Source organism: Lynx canadensis, chromosome B3 (genome assembly GCF_007474595.2).
Source record: "Lynx canadensis isolate LIC74 chromosome B3, mLynCan4.pri.v2, whole genome shotgun sequence".
Taxonomy (NCBI): Eukaryota; Metazoa; Chordata; class Mammalia; order Carnivora; family Felidae; genus Lynx; species Lynx canadensis.
In genome coordinates, this window is record NC_044308.2 from 141,829,606 (window position 1) to 141,844,349 (window position 14,744).

General features: G+C 65.5%; 1 protein-coding gene across 5 annotated transcripts in view; it reads right to left on the reverse strand.

Annotated features, from left to right (window-relative positions):
• The window catches only part of BEGAIN (brain enriched guanylate kinase associated), a 29,801-nt gene extending 15,805 nt beyond the window's left edge, over window positions 1-13,996 (reverse strand). For 2 of the 5 annotated variants that reach the window (XM_030319978.1, XM_032593461.1), the window contains exon 1: window positions 11,022-11,099. In XM_030319978.1, the coding sequence (XP_030175838.1) occupies window positions 11,022-11,030 (9 nt within the window). In that variant the 5' untranslated portion in view covers window positions 11,031-11,099. Of the gene's footprint in view, window positions 1-11,021; window positions 11,423-12,017; window positions 12,047-13,571 lie in introns of those variants that run through there. The other 3 variants (XM_030319982.2, XM_036064287.1, XM_030319979.2) reach the window with 3 other exon arrangements.
• Window positions 13,997-14,744: the final 748 nt, after the last annotated feature.

Genomic DNA, 14,744 nt, shown 5'->3' on the forward strand with positions numbered 1-14,744 from the left:
CCGTCCCCCCATCAGGGCCCGTGAGGGCCGACCGTGGCCGGCCTGAGGGAGGCAGGAGTTGGAGGCCAAGAGGCGAGGCGACCTGAGCGGGGCCAAGGGAGGTGGGTGGGCCTGGAGCCCCGTGGGGCGGGGCCATCTAGCTTCCCCTGGGGTCCTTGAGTCTCTCCCCGGAGGAAAAGAGCTCAGGCACTGGCTGGGACTGCTCTGTGACTCTGTGACCGCCCAGCAGGGCCCTCAGCTGACCCCTGCAGCAAGGACACCAGCAGCACCACGTGCATGGAGATGGGGACCTTAGGCCAGGCTGTCACCACGGCCACCAAGCTGTTGTGCAAAAGTCCCGGGGAAGGTCATATGTGCAGGTGCGTGTGTGTGCCGATGCATATGTTCTGGGGGAGGGGACTGTCACAGCGCCGAGCTGGGGGCCCCCGGCCAGGAGGGGTCACCGGCTCAAGCCGGGAGGCGTAGAGACTCCTGGAGGAACTCAACACCTGCCCGGTCCTACCCTCTGTCGGCGGCCCCTTGACGGAGGTCGTCTAGTGGAACCAGCCATCCTCCCCGCTTCCCCGTGGGCCCTGGTGACATGGCTGTTCCAACGCCCTCTCCTGCCCGGAGTCGGAGACACGGCAGGAACGCTTCGGCCCTCCTCACCTTATCAGGTGGCCGCAGCCCTGCTCCCGCCTCCCGCTCTCTCTGCCAAGGCAGAGCCACGTGCCGGGAGCTGGCAGTGTGGCCTGGTGAACCCACGCGGCTGGGCAGACCCAGGTGTGCCCAGGGCTGGGGCACGGCGGGGTGACCCGGGCGAGTGCACGGAGCAGCTTCAGGGTCACTCCTGAGCCTTTGCGTATGCTGCCCCTCCTGCCTAGCACATCCCCTCCCCGCTGTTTGGTTCAGTCTATTCACCTCCTCCAGGAAGGCCTCTTGGACACCGGGTCAGAAGCCCTCTTCGCTATCCTGTTCTCAGCCTCACGGGGCAGGGGGTGCTGTGGGGGTCCCGGGGCTGTGTCTGCCCTCCTCCTCAGGGTCCCAGAGCTGGTGCAGGGCAGGTGCGACGCAAGGCCTGACAGCCACGTGCTGGGGGTGCCCGTGTCTCGGGACAGAGCCCTTTCTGGAAAGGCCCACTGGGAGAAAGCCTGAGGCCTCTGGCCCCCAAAGAGGAACAGAGATAAACAGCAGGGCTCTGGGAGCCTGCGCAGGGCTGGCTAGGAGTCCTCAGCAACCCCTCAGTCCCCATTCTGTGCACATCACGGCCACTGCCGTCCACACTGGTCCTCGTCAGACCTGGGTTGTAAACAAAGCACCCGGCCCGGAGTGGCCACCTGACCGGACGTGTCACACAGTAGGCCAAACCCAGGCCTCCCGATGCCCAGTGTGGGGCTCCGTCGGCCCCTTCCAGCCACGGGGGCCTATGGGGAGGCAGCGGACAGAGGGCAGCGGGCCTCGGGAGGCGAGGCTAGCTGGGAGGGGGGACTGTCGGCGGCGGGGAACGCGGCCGACACGCGGAAGTGCACAACCAACCCTAGCTGTGACAACGGTGGGGGGTGGGGTGACACTGTGGGAGGCCTGAGCTCCAGGCGCAGGGAGGGAGGCCCCGGCCCAGCTCCCACACCCACCGGGACACCCCACTTGCCGACACCCAGCTCACCACCGGGACGCCCCCCCTCCACCCACTCCCCGCTTCCCGCAGCCCCTCGCCCACTTCGTCCCCGCGCGCCACCCTCCACGTCCCCTCCCCGTCTCTCCCTTCCCTGTACGAGCGTGAGGGCCAAACCCCAACCGGGTCGGGGGCCCCCTCCCCCACGGACAGCAGGAAATCACACAGCTGGGTGACCAGCCTCGCTCTCTGTTCGGTCCACAGAATGACCCGGGTCTCGTCACGGTCCCTGTTCGCCCCCTTCCCCACCCACCTGGGACAAGGCTTCACCCCCCTCCTCTCTGCTCAACCGCCCCGCACCTCCCTGCCCCCAGCCCCACTCGCAGCCGACGCCCTGCTTCCTTCTCCGCGGAGGAAACAGAGCCGCCCCAAGGGGACTTCCCCAGATGTCACTACCAGGCGTGCCCACCTACCAGCATCTGCCCGGACACCCGGCGCTGCCCGCCTGTTACTCCAGACACCCCGCCAGGCAGCCCTCCGCCCACTCCAGGCGTGGCTTCCGAGCACCCACCCTCCCGCTCTCTTGCAGATCGTTCTCTCCGGCGCACCCGAGAGTTACGTTTCCCAGGCTGAGAACGACCCTCTCTTGACCCTCCAGGTACCTCCCCCTCCTCTGCTCCCTGGGGATGCTGTGCGTCCTCACTCGCCACCTGCCAGGACCAACGCCCACCTGGCTCCCGCCTGTCCCTTCGCAGTCCTCACGTGACCTGAGCGCCGGGCAGCCGGAGGCCTGGCGGACCCCTCTGCCTCCCGCAAGTGCCTCTGTCTCAAAGGTCCGGAGGTGATAACAGCCGGGTGGGGGGGAAGGTACATTCTGGAGGTGAGCTGGCCGGAGCCCAAGCCCGGGGGGCAAGGACAGACTAGGGGGTGGCCGGGGACAAGCAGGCAGAAGGCCCACTGCCCTGCCTGCAGGCCAAGTGTCCGGTCCCTTCCCTCAGGGCACAGGAGCCCCGGAGGCACTTCAGAGCAGGACGGCTTGGGCCTGGGGATGTCCCTCCGGCGGGTGAGCCAGCAAGCCCTGAGGAGGCTGTCCCAGGAGGGGTGGGTCTAGCAGGCTCTAGAAGCCTTCTGGGTCTTTCCTAACACCCAGCTGGGCACTGTTGGTCGTCCACTCTTCTGTCGGTCTCCCCGTCTAGACTGGGAGACCTGGAAGACGGCGCCATTCACGCCTTGGCCCTGGACCCCTCCCCTGCCCCAAGGCCACACCCACCCTCCACCCGGAGTCAGTGTTCAGGGGCCTTCCTAGAGAGACGGGTGGACTGAATGACCATGGGGTCGGCCCCAGAGCCGACGAGGGGCTCCCAAATTAACCTCCCGGCACCCGGCATCCCGCCCCGGGGCCCAGGTGAGAAGGCGCCGCCCCTCAGCACTTCGATGACCAGGTTCATGGCCACCCCCCAAGAAACCCACGCTGGCTGCGCTGATTTGACCGCCCCACCGGCTGGGTCGCCGCAGCAGACACGGGGACACAGCGATCGGACCGCCGGGAGGGCCTGTTTTCTGGGCCCCAAGAAGGCAATCAGGGCTGCAGGAAGCTTCTCGGTGGCCCAGATCGGGGGTTGTGGGCGGCCGGCCCTAACCACTGCACCCCTTCCCCGCCCCCCCTAACTCCGCCAGGCCACCCCACCCCACTCTCACCTCCCCACCTGCCCCTGCGCCTCCCCACACCCACATGAGACGGTGCCACGGGCCAAACCCAGTCTGGAAGCGAAGGACCGGGGCCAGGACGGCGCACTTCAGCCGCTGGGCCAGGAGGAGGCCACCTTTCTGGGCTGCAGTCTCCCCATCTGGAATCAAAACCCAAAGGGGCACTGTGACCGCCGTGACCTCCTCCTAGAAACTTCTCCCTGAAATCCCGCCCCCCCCCCCGCGGTCACGCAATCACCCAGAGACACCTACTGCACGCTATTGGCCTTTTCTCGCTCAATCCGCACCTCCCTGGGGGTGTGTGGGGGGTGGGGGTGCCCAACGTACAAAGCAATCGGGGCCTGGGGACAAAGGCCTCTTTCAAGGGCACCCCTCTAGTATAATGGCCGGTAAGCACGGGAGCCAGGAGTGGACCCCTCCCAGGATGGCCTCCCCTCTCGGGGGCGGCCCCTCCAGACATCACTGCAGCCCCAGCCCTCACCCTCCCCTGCCCCTGACTCTGAAATTCTCTCATGATCCTGACTCAATCGAGGGCTGCTGGCCACCTCCCCTGCTCCACTCGGCCGGGTCCTCTTCTCCACAGTGGGAATGATGTCACCGGTTTGAAGGCTGGTGAAACAGGACAGCTGAGACCGCCTAAGGCACGGGTAGGCAGTTAACAGCCAGACCGTTAACCGTGTGCCGAGATCCAGGGTAACAATCTCAGCCTCAAAACAACCTTCTAACGTAGGTGCTATTCTCATTGTGCCCACTTTACAGATGCACACACTGAGGACCGGAGAGGTTCAGAAACCTGTCTAAGGCCACACAGCCAGTAAGTGAAAGAGCTGGGATTCAAGCCCAGGTGAGTCTACCTTCTTAACCATACTTCATCAGGGAGGCCTTCCAGAGCAGGGACTCAGATGTGCTGTGAGGACAGGAGACTTAGAAGGGCAGGGCAGGAGAAGAGAGAATAGTCTGCGTGGAGGGCCTCTTTGTAGCACCCTGAATCCCAAAGGGAGAAAGCAAAGCAAGGCAGTCATTCACATCATAGTAAGAATTAGCCCATAAGTCGTCCTCCACTAGCGTCAGGTTTAGAAGTGCGGCAGAGAGCCTTGGAGCACCCCATGTAGGGAGGGACTAGGCCTGCTGGGTGGGGTGCAGGAGACAAGAGGTGGACGGTAGGGGTTCTGGAGGGAAGGGACAAGAAAACCCAACAGTAATCCTGGAGGCGTTGAGTCGGTTCCAGCAGGTGGCCAGTCTCCGGGAAACCTCTTCAAGAGCTGGCAGGCTCCAGACCACAATGCCAGTCACCCTTCCAACCCCCAGTAGCACCCACCGCATGCCCACCCTGCCCAGAGACGCCCGGCGTCGCCCTCCAGGACGCACCCAAAGCAGGTGTGTGCAGGGGGGCCCCAGGCCCACGGGTGACAGCAGCTGTGCGTCCCCGAACCTGCTCTTCCCCCCGCGGCTGGCCCCGTCTCCGGTGACAGCAGCTGCAACCTTTGCTCGGGCCCAGCAGGCGGGAGTTGTCCTGGATGCCCCCCTTCCCTCACACCCCTCCTCCGACCCATCGGGAGACCCCGTCCGCTCTCCTCCCGAATACACCAGAATCCTCTGCCCGCCTCCGCGGCCCCTGCCCCCTCCCGGCCGCCATCACAACTCTCCGGGTCCCCGTCCTGCCCCCGGCCTGGCGTCCCAGCCCTGCCGCTCGCTCCACACTAAACCCGACCACACCGTGGCTCCGCTCGCAAGCCCTCCGCAGCCCCCACGCACCCCGAGTCCCCGTCTGTGCCCCTCGCCTCCCCAGCCTCCTCGTCACCGTGCTCGGCCACTCTGGCCGCGGGTCAGCTCCCTCCTCGGCACCTTCCCACCTGCTCTCCCTCTGCCCGGAGCTCTTTCTCCCAAACGGGCACGTGGTGGCCCTTCACCCACGCAGGCCTTCACCCGGGTGTCCCCTTCCCGGAAGCCCTTCCCAGGCCGTGCTGCCACCCCCCCCCACCCCCAGCACACTCGCTGCCCTTCTGTTCTTGGGTGGGGGGGTTTGGACCCCATAGCACTGGTCACTGTGAGGTTTATTTTGACAGGCTTTCTGTCCCCCCTAACGAGAGGAGTTTTTTCGGTCACTGCTGTATCCCCAGTGCCTACAACAGCCTCCAGCAAACAGTGGGTGCTCAATAAATATTTGTCAAGCGTGCGATCGACGGGCAAATGAGATCAACGGTGACAACCTACAGGGCCAAGGCAGTGGGGCCTCCCAGGTGAGAGAAAGGGTCCCTGAGGGGGACGTGGAGGGAGACAGGACAGGCCACCACCAGGTGACCAGCAGGGGGGCGCCCAGCGGTGCCCAGCTGTGCCAAGGGGGCCCGGGTGCCACACAGGAGTTTGGGTCTTCTGGGGGGGCCGGTGGGAGCCTGGAGCTGTCGGCGGTGCGTCCACAGCTCTGGGCTTCGAGAAGGGTGCTGGTGTGGCCCAGAGGAGGGGGCACCAGAAGGGAGGTAGGAAGCCTGCTTGTCTGAGCAGACACGTGTGGCGGGGGCACAGAGGGGGGGCTACACCGTTTGGTCCAAACACAGACGGGAGTCCTCCCACCGGGCCCTGTCTGGATGCTGGGGGAGGCTGTGGTCTTCCCGGCCCCAGAGACCCAGACAAGTCCCTTTCTGCCTCTGGCCTCCGTTTCCCCAGAGCCCTCCAGCTCTGTGGTCCCTCACGGCTGGGAGGGAGGGAGGCCGAACACACCAGGAAGGTCAGAGCTCAGCCCCCGCGTGAGGAAGGTGCCCCGCCTTCGCGCCTGCCTCCACGAGCCACTCTCGCACCTGCCCCCAGGCTTTTGCCCATGCTGGTCCCCCGGCCAGGAGCCCCGTCTGTCCGCACCCACTCATTTCAGTCGAGTGGCTTCCTCTCTGAGCAAGGCCCCCCCCACCCCCGCCGCCCATCTCCTCCATCAGAGGCTCTCACAGCCTGGGTGGCACGGTCGGTGAAATATCTGACCCTTGATCTCGGCTCAGGTCCCCATCTCATGGTTCGGGGAGTTCGAGCCCTGCATCAGGCTCCGTGCTGACAGCGCGGAGCCTGCTTGGGATTCTGTCTCTCCTTCTCTCCGGCCCTCCCCAGCTTGTGCGCTCTCTCTTCTCTCTCTCTCAAAATAAATAAGTAAACTTTAAAATAAATTTTAAAAAATTTAAAAATTCAACAACAACAACAACAACAACACTACTCCCTGGGGCGCCTGGGTGGCTCAGTCGGTTGGGCGGCTGACTTCGGCTCAGGTCACGATCTCCCGGCTCGTGGGTTCGAGCCCCACATCGGGCTCTGTACTGATGGCTCGGAGCCTGGAGCCTGCTTCGGATTCTGCATCTCCCTCTCTCTCTGCCCCTCCCCCTGCTCATGTTCTGTCTCTGTCTCTCAAAAAAAAAAAAAAAAAAAATTAAAAACACTACTCCCTGAGCGCTGGGCACAAGTGCTCCCCAGTGCTCTTCCTGGGGTGCCAAGGGGAGTGGCCCCCTTCTAGGGCACTGTGAGTGGCGAATAGCTGGCTGCCCCACTCCTCCCTGCTTGCCACAGCACAGTCTCATTCAAAAGCATTTACTGAGTACCTACTACATGTCACCCCTAAGCCCTGGGGGTCAGCAGTGGACTGCCATTCTGGGCAGGGGGTGGGGGGCCGACAGATCATAAACAAGATAAGGAAATAAAGCAAAGTGCTAGTCAGGGGGCGGGCAGGGTGGCAGGGAACATCAAAGCAGAGAAGGGGCAGGGTAGGGGGTTAAAATTATACATGGAATGAGTGGTCCGGAAAGTCGTCCCCGCCCCCACCGCAGTGACATTTGAAGAAGATGTGAAAGCAGGGGAGGCAGGAGTCTGTGGATATCTGGGGAAGGACATTCCAGGTAGACAGGAACGGCCTGTGCGAAGGCCCCGGGGCAGGAGCCTGTCTGATGTGTTTGAGGAACAACAAGGAGGCCAGGTAGCTGCAAGGGAAACCAGCGAGGGGAGAGTCATGGGAGAGGAGGTCAGTGTGGTTTGACGTTCGGACACGACCTGATGTCTGACTCTATCTCCAGGATGTCAGGCTGGTGTTTCCCCAGAGGATCCCCAGCGCGGAGCACCCTGTCTGGCACGGGCAGAACCACAACGAGTACGAGTCACACGAGGGGATCAATGAGTGTAGGCCTGCACACGGGGGTGTCCCTGTGCAAAAAGCTGTAACCAAAAGGTAACGCCAACAGAATTAAAAGCAGGAACTCCCGTTCATCGGAGGCCCCTTTTACCGGGCGGGAAGCGAGCGGCCGCAGGGAAGTGACCTGCACACGCGTGATCCGCAAGGGCCGGCTGGACACCCACAAACCCCGTAAGACACTCTGACGGGAAGACACACGCACAACTTGCGGAAGAGGAAACCCCAGCGAGCAGCGATCCGGGGAGGTGTGATCGGCGCCACCCCAAGAAACAGGGCCCCCCACCTGACGACGCCAAGCGCCAAGACGCCGTGGTGACGCAGGGCCTCCCGCGTAGCGCGGGCAGTGACCAGAGAGCGCCGCGCACCGTGTGGCCTTGACTCCTCCCCGACCACGTGCGCGCGCCCTGTGTCTCCGGCGGTTTGGCTCCGGGGCGTGCCCCCCCCCCCCCCCGCACACGCGGTCCCTAGCACACCTGGACCGGACTGTCCGCAGCAGCTCACGCCACAGTGCTCTCGGCCAATGAACAGACCGCAGCGGCTTCACGCACAAATGCCGCGACCCGAGACAGCCAGCCGCGGCCACCTCCCCCCCCCGCAAACGCGACGTTGGGGCGAAACGAGGCCAGCCTGCAAGGCACAGGCTGAAAGCCTCCATGTGCGTGAGGGTCTCCACCCGGCAGAACAAAACAATGTCAGTCGGGGATGCTCTTAGGTGGCCAAATCACGAAGGAAACAAAGAGCCGCTTATCACAAAAGCCAGGGGCCTGGGGACCTCGGGGGAGGGGGGGGGGAGCCGTGATGGGGGAGGGGTCTCGGGGCGCCCCTGGAGGGCTGGCAGCCTTCCTGTTCTTGACCTGGGTGGTGGTCGTCCTAAACTTAATCTCTAAACCGCAGAGATATGTATCACTTCTTCTACAGCTCATCAGAGTTCACAACTTCGAAATAGTCCAGCGGGGGCGGGGGCGGGGGGTTGGTGGACGCATAACGGGAAGAACTCTGGCTTCCTGAGAACCTTCTCCATCCCAGGTGCCCTGTGGCGGCTGACCCACTTTTTCCTCCACGACAGAGGGGACGGGAGCCCACGCAGAGGAGAGGGCTTGCCCAGAGGCCTGCGGCAGACAAAGTGGCCGCAGCAGGAGTGAAGGCAGAGGGGACCCTGTGCGGAGAGAAGCAAAGGAGCGGATTAATTTGAGGATTAGCAGCTGTGCTCTGCACACGGCCGGCCAGGCTGGCCTCGCTAATATCCACAAATAGTTGAGTGTCCCCAGAAGAGTCGCTCAAGCAGTCAGAGGCAGGGAAGCTAAGTGAGCGAGGGCAGGGCCCACGCGAGGCCGGATTAGAGGTGGCCAGACCTGGGGGAGCACTGCGGTGGGCCAGGCCCTGCAGACGCTGGGGCCGGAAAAGTCGAGGGGTCAGAGCCAGGCTCCGCCGGAAGGGGCTCCCGTCCGGGACACGCTGGAGGACGCTCCATCGGCCCGCATTCCCCTCCCCTCGCCTGTTTGCCCGGACACATCCTCGCTTCCTCGGGCCTCTGTGGCCTTTGTGCCTCTTGGAAGGCCTGACTGGTCTATCCTCCTTGCAAATTCCTATTCATTCTTTGAGCCTTGGCTCAAGCGTCCCCGCTTCCAGGAAGCCTTCCCTGATATCCCAAGTCAGTGACCCTGGCCTGGCATCCCTGGGAGGATCTGCTGATGGGACTGTGTCCTTGCCTGCTCCGGACGGTGGCCCTGGGTCTTACTCGGTCTCAGCCCTCAGCGCGGGACTTGGTACGCAGAAGGGGAATGACTCTCCCTCCCCCCCCCCCAGGGATGAGGGGCAAAAGCGTCACAAAAGCCCCAGAGGGAAGGTGACAGAGAGAAGAAAGAGTCTGTCATGTGGACAAGAAGGCCAGTGAAAGTTCATTCTAGGCAGAGAGAACAGCACAGGCAAGGGCCGGAGCGTGTGACAGTTTGTTTGGGCCTGGGAGGGGAGACTTCAGCATGATGGGTGGTGAGCAGGGGGAGTCAGCAGAGGGGCTGGGGTGAGGCGAGCCCGGCTGTGCACCTGCCCACAAAGGGAGCCACTGAGGGTCAAACGGACACCGTCCTTTTGCTCACTCATCACATATTTCCTGGACCCCCCCCCCCCCACGAGCCAGGCTTGGTCCCAGGCACCAGGATAGGGGTGCGCTGGACGGGGCAAAGCGCCTGCCGTCTAGGAGCTCAGTTCGGCTCCCCAGGCCCGGCCTGCAATGTACAGAAACTGCCCTCTAGGGGCGTGGGGGCGGGGGACGGGTGGCGCACAGGGCTGGGCCATGGGGCCATTCCTCTGGACACCCCAAGACCCCTTCAGTTGGACCACCAACGCATCTTCTCCCGCCTGGGGGACCCACCACAGTGTGGACTGGATCCCCCACGATGAACCTCCACCCGGCCTGTGAGTCACGTCTCAGGTGGGGCACATCATTCTCCCAACAGCCCTGCACGGTGGGGGTGATTAGGACATCCGCTTCACAGATGGGAAAACTGAGGCCGGAGACTTGGATCTGAGAGGCTCCAGACCCCAGGACCTACCAGCCCTGCTGACCAACTTCCCCTACATCCCTCTGGGCCTCTTGGTCCTAGACGCCCGGCACTACCTGCGGGACAGAACCGCACGGGGGCAGCCCCCGCACCTGCTGGGAAGGAAGGGTCTGGAAAGGCCCTTGAGGCAGCTCTGAGAACACTGATGAGGTGAGAAGAAGAAAGGGGGTAGAACCCTCCCCGGTTCTGGGATGCTATGCTGGGTCCTGGCCCCACGGGACCCCCATTCCCACAAGCTCCAAAAGTCCGCCTCCGCTGAAAGCCGGAGTGGCCCAGAGCAGCCCAGCAGCCCAGGCCCTGGCAACTGCCACCGGCCTTTGGGACTCAGCCCGGGGAAGCCCTCGGCCCATCTGGCAAAGCCATGCCTGATGCCCTTAGCGTGTCAGGCACCACTGCCCAGGTGGCTCACCTGTCCACTTGACTCACCTGCCCACCTGCGTCCCCAACCCGGCTGGGCCACGTCTCTGTCCCCACTGCCCAGCACACAGGGGTGGGTGCTCAAGAACCTTGGCTGGGCACAGAGGGGGAGAGAAAGAGAACCACGGAAGGGACCCTCCCTCCCCCCCCCCACCCCTGTCAGCTGGTCTTGCTACGAAGACCCCCACGAAGGCTACCTTCTTCTCAAGTCTCAGCTGGGCAAAGCAGTAGCCCCTTCTTCCCAGGAACCCTTCCCGGGTGGGGACACTGGTGAGACGACGGCCAGTGTGGAGTATCTGTGTGGCCACAGCCAGGTTTGTTTGCCCCTTGGGCCTCTCCAGCCCCCCTGGACCTTGGCCATGACCAGGCGGGCCTGGCTGCACGTCAGATTTTGGGTCTGAGCTCCTAGGACCTGAGAGATTGGACCCCTCCTCCCAGCCCAGGACAAGTGGGTCCTTGCCCCGTGGGACTCACAGGAGAGGGCTGCACTCCAGCTCAGTGGCCAGGAGATGGCCCCGCTCTGAACAGCCAGTCCTGAGCCAGAGCCACCGTGTGAGACCCCAGGGGCACTCACGGAAGAACTCACCCACAGCATTAAGGGTCAGCTGGGAAGGCCCCGGGTCTCCTTGCCCTAGACCCAGGGCCATGTTCTGGAACAAGCCTGGGCTGGCAGGTCCCTGACCCTCAGGGGATGGGTGTCCAGGCCGCAAGGAGCGTTCCGGTGGATGCCCGATTCTGGCCTTGGGAGGAGGGGGAGGGGGAGGGGTCGCGAGACCCTCCGGACTTTGGAGACGGTGCCGAAACCCAGCAGCCAGAGCCGGGCCTGCCGCCCACACGACGCCTCGGCTCAGACTCCGGAAGGAAAACACAGGAGGGGTGTTCCCAAAGTGGGGGTCAGGGTGGCCAAGGGAAGTCGCGGAGGAAGTCGTGAATATTCAAATCGGCTGATTCCCCGGGCCTGCCGCGGAGGGAGCCCGGTGGAGTCCGCGGCGGCTCAAAGTTGGGCACCCCGAGGGAGGCCGCGGGGGACGCTCCCCAGACTCGCGGGATTCCCCCAAAATGGCTCCAAGACGCGCCTGCCTCGCCCGGCCGGCCGCGAGGACTCCATCCCCCACCCCCGCCCCCACGAGGCGGAAACTTAAAAGCTCAGAACCAGGCAACTGTCAGCCGGGGGGGGGGGGGGGCGTTGGGGGGGTTGGGGTGGTGGCGGACCAGCCGGCGCGGGGACCCGGCGCGACCCGCAGGAGCGGAAACCCGGAGGGTCCCGCGGGGTGGAGTGGGGGAGGGGTGGGGGGGGGGACAGCCGGGAGTCCAGGGCGGGGCACGGGCCGGGAGGGGGGGGGGCGCGCGCGCGCGCAGGTCCTCGCGGCGCACCGCCCCCCCCCAGACGCGGCGGCCCCGGCCGGGCGGAGGAGCCCCCCGCGAGGGGCTCCCCGTCGTGTCGCCGCGCGCAGTCCCGCACCGCACACCGCACACCCGGCCCGCCGGGGCGGCCCGGGCGCAGCCCTCCCCCTGCCCTCCCGGGCGCCCCCACCCCGACCCGGCCCCGCGCGAGCCGCGGCTCGGAGGACGCTGCACTCACCTGAGTTTCTCCATGTCTGCGGCAGAGGCCTGCGAGAAACCAAACGAGAGGGTCAGCAGGCAGGAGGCGTGCGCTCCGCGGCCGCGCCGGGCGGCGCCGGGCACAGCGGGCACCGGGCGGGCGCGGCGGCGGGGCACCCCGCGCCGCTCGCTCGGCGGCAGAGCCCGGCCCGCGCGCCCCCAGCCCCCGTCCCCGGTCCCCGAGACTCGAGGGGGGTGGGTGGTGCGCCGGGCCGCGGCCGAGTAACAGGTGAGCCCGCCCGGGCCGCCGCGCTCCCCGCCACCGAGTTACGCCCCCCCCGGGGGGGAAGAAGGGGCTGGCCCGGGGCGATCCCGGGCTCGCCCAGAGAAGGGGGGCCCGGCCCGGCCGCGTTAACTCTCCCGTGGCCGCGGCCCCCGCTGCTTACCGTCCCCCCCCGCCCCACCGCCCGCACCCCCCGCCCCGCCCGTTAACCCTTGCAGCCCCGCGCTCCCTCCCGGAGGAAGCCGAGCCCGCAATCGCAGAATCTCCGAGTCGGAGAATGTTCGAATCCGGGAACTGGGAGCCATACGGGGTTGCAGAACCCGACACTCACACGATCCGAGGGCGATGGCATTTGGGACCTCGGACTCCTCAGTCAGAGACCCCGCTGCCCTCAGGTTCTGGGGTTCCGGGCCTGGCTCGCCCCTCCCGGGCCCGAGGGATTAACCCCTGCGCGTCCGGCTCGCCGGCGGGGCTCCCTGCCGGGCTTGCGCAGACCCGCCCGCGCGCGGCTCGGAGACCCTCCCTGCCCAGCCCCGAGCAGCCGGGCAGCCCCTCTGTGCGCCGGGCGGGGAGACCCTCCCGCCGCCGTTAACCCTGCGGGCGCCGGCGAGCGACGGGGACCGCGAGCGGCCCGGGCGGGATCGCACTTCCTGCGCGGAGCGGGGGGCGCGGGGCGGGCTCTCCATCGCCCGGGAGAGGCCGCTCCCGGGGGCTTTCCCCCGTCTTTCCGCGCCACGGCCGGCATTAAAGGGGGGCGCGGGGCTGAGCCCAGGGACCACGCGACACACCTGGGAAGACTGATGACTGCCCATCCCGGCCCCTCGCTCCGGGCGCCGCCGCCGCGTCCGCCGGGAGCGCGCTCCGCTCCGGTCCGGGCCCCACGCCGCCTCCCCCACCGCCCCGCCGGGCGAGGGCGCAGCCCGGCCGACTGCGCCGAGCTAGGAGGCCCGGCCCGGGGGCCTCCGCCAGGCTCGGCCGCCGGCTCCCCGGGTGCTCGGGCAGGCCCTCCCGGGACTCCGCCGGCCTGTTTCCTCACCTGCGAGCCGGGGTTGGGGGCAGGGGGAGGCGGACGGAGCGCTCTGCTGCCCTTCAGCACCCGCGGGCTGCGGAGGGGCTGGGCGGGGGAAGGAATTTTAGAAGAAAAGGATCCGCGAGGGCCCCGGATTGGCCGCCAGACACAATCCTCACTCGAAAAGTTGTCGGAGACCACGAGCCCAGACCCCCCTCTGAATACCCTCCTCCCCTAAGACAAATTGAATTGGCCGCCGGGCCAGTGGCTCTCGCGAAGCCCCCTGTCTGCCCCAGGCCCACCTTTCCCAGGTCCCCATCACCGCGCTCAGCACACTAGATCCCGGCATACAGCAGGCGCTCAATAAACACGGACACTGCATGCCTAGCTCCTACACCAGCCTTTTCCTGCCTCCTCCCTCTGGCAGTGAGTTCCAGGCAGGCGTCCCGTCCCTTCGCCAGGGCACCCCCAGCACCCAGCAGGCCTGGCCTCCACAGGGCCCGCGCAGGGGTGGGAGGAGCCGGGCTTTCTCAGGGTCAGCCCCAACCAGGTTCACACCCAACCCAAAAAGTCCAAGCGTTCCTTCATCCACCGACGCTGTTCCCCACATTCATTAGCTCCGGGCCAAGTTCTGGTGGTGGGAGGGGGCAGCCAATGAGGGGAGCCCTGCCCTCTGGGGGCTAATGGTTGAGAAGTGATCCCCCGCCCCCTGTCCTGGGAGTCCCCCCCCCCCCCCCCCGTCGGCAGAACGGCAAAGACGATCGAGGCGCTCCCACCCCCACGGCCCACACACGCCTTCCACGTTCATGGCACTGGCCATTTCCTCCTCAGGGCGGCCCTGCCTGCCGGGGAAGCAGTCACTCCCATTTTACAGACAGGGGAAAGCAAAGCCCAGAGATGAGCCCGGCCAGGCCTGGAAACCAGCCCTCACACAGAGAGGTCTCCTCCCCCCAAAGGCTAGGGACAGTTCCTCATATGTCTCTAGTTGCCTCAATCACTCACAGTCAATGACCTGCCAGGGAGTTTGCCTGAAATTAATAAGAATGCATTAAAATTTAATTTTAAAAATCTAGCATTAATTATTTACATGGAATGTTTCAGCTCTTCTAAAAGGTCTGTCTGGGAATTTCCCAGGAAGGGACACTTAGGAGAGGCTGCTGAGTCGCCCTGGTGGCAGGGGGCAGGCTGGCAGAGGAAGGGATGGGGTGTAGCCTGGCACCTACCCGGGCAGCCCCTTCCTTCACTCCGCTATTCCAGACCCTGAAGCCTGGCCCTGACCCTTCCACGATGTCTCAAATTCTCTCCAGACCCAGTGCGTGTGCCCTCACCCTTAAAGGTTGCCTCCTCCAGGCAGCCCTCCGTGGAGACCCGGTGGAGTTGTTTGGTTCAGGCCTCCATACCAGATGTGTGCTCCCTGGGGCAGGGCCTTTCCCAGTTGTGTCCCAGGGCGAGCCTGGCACCTCCCCCGGGGGTTG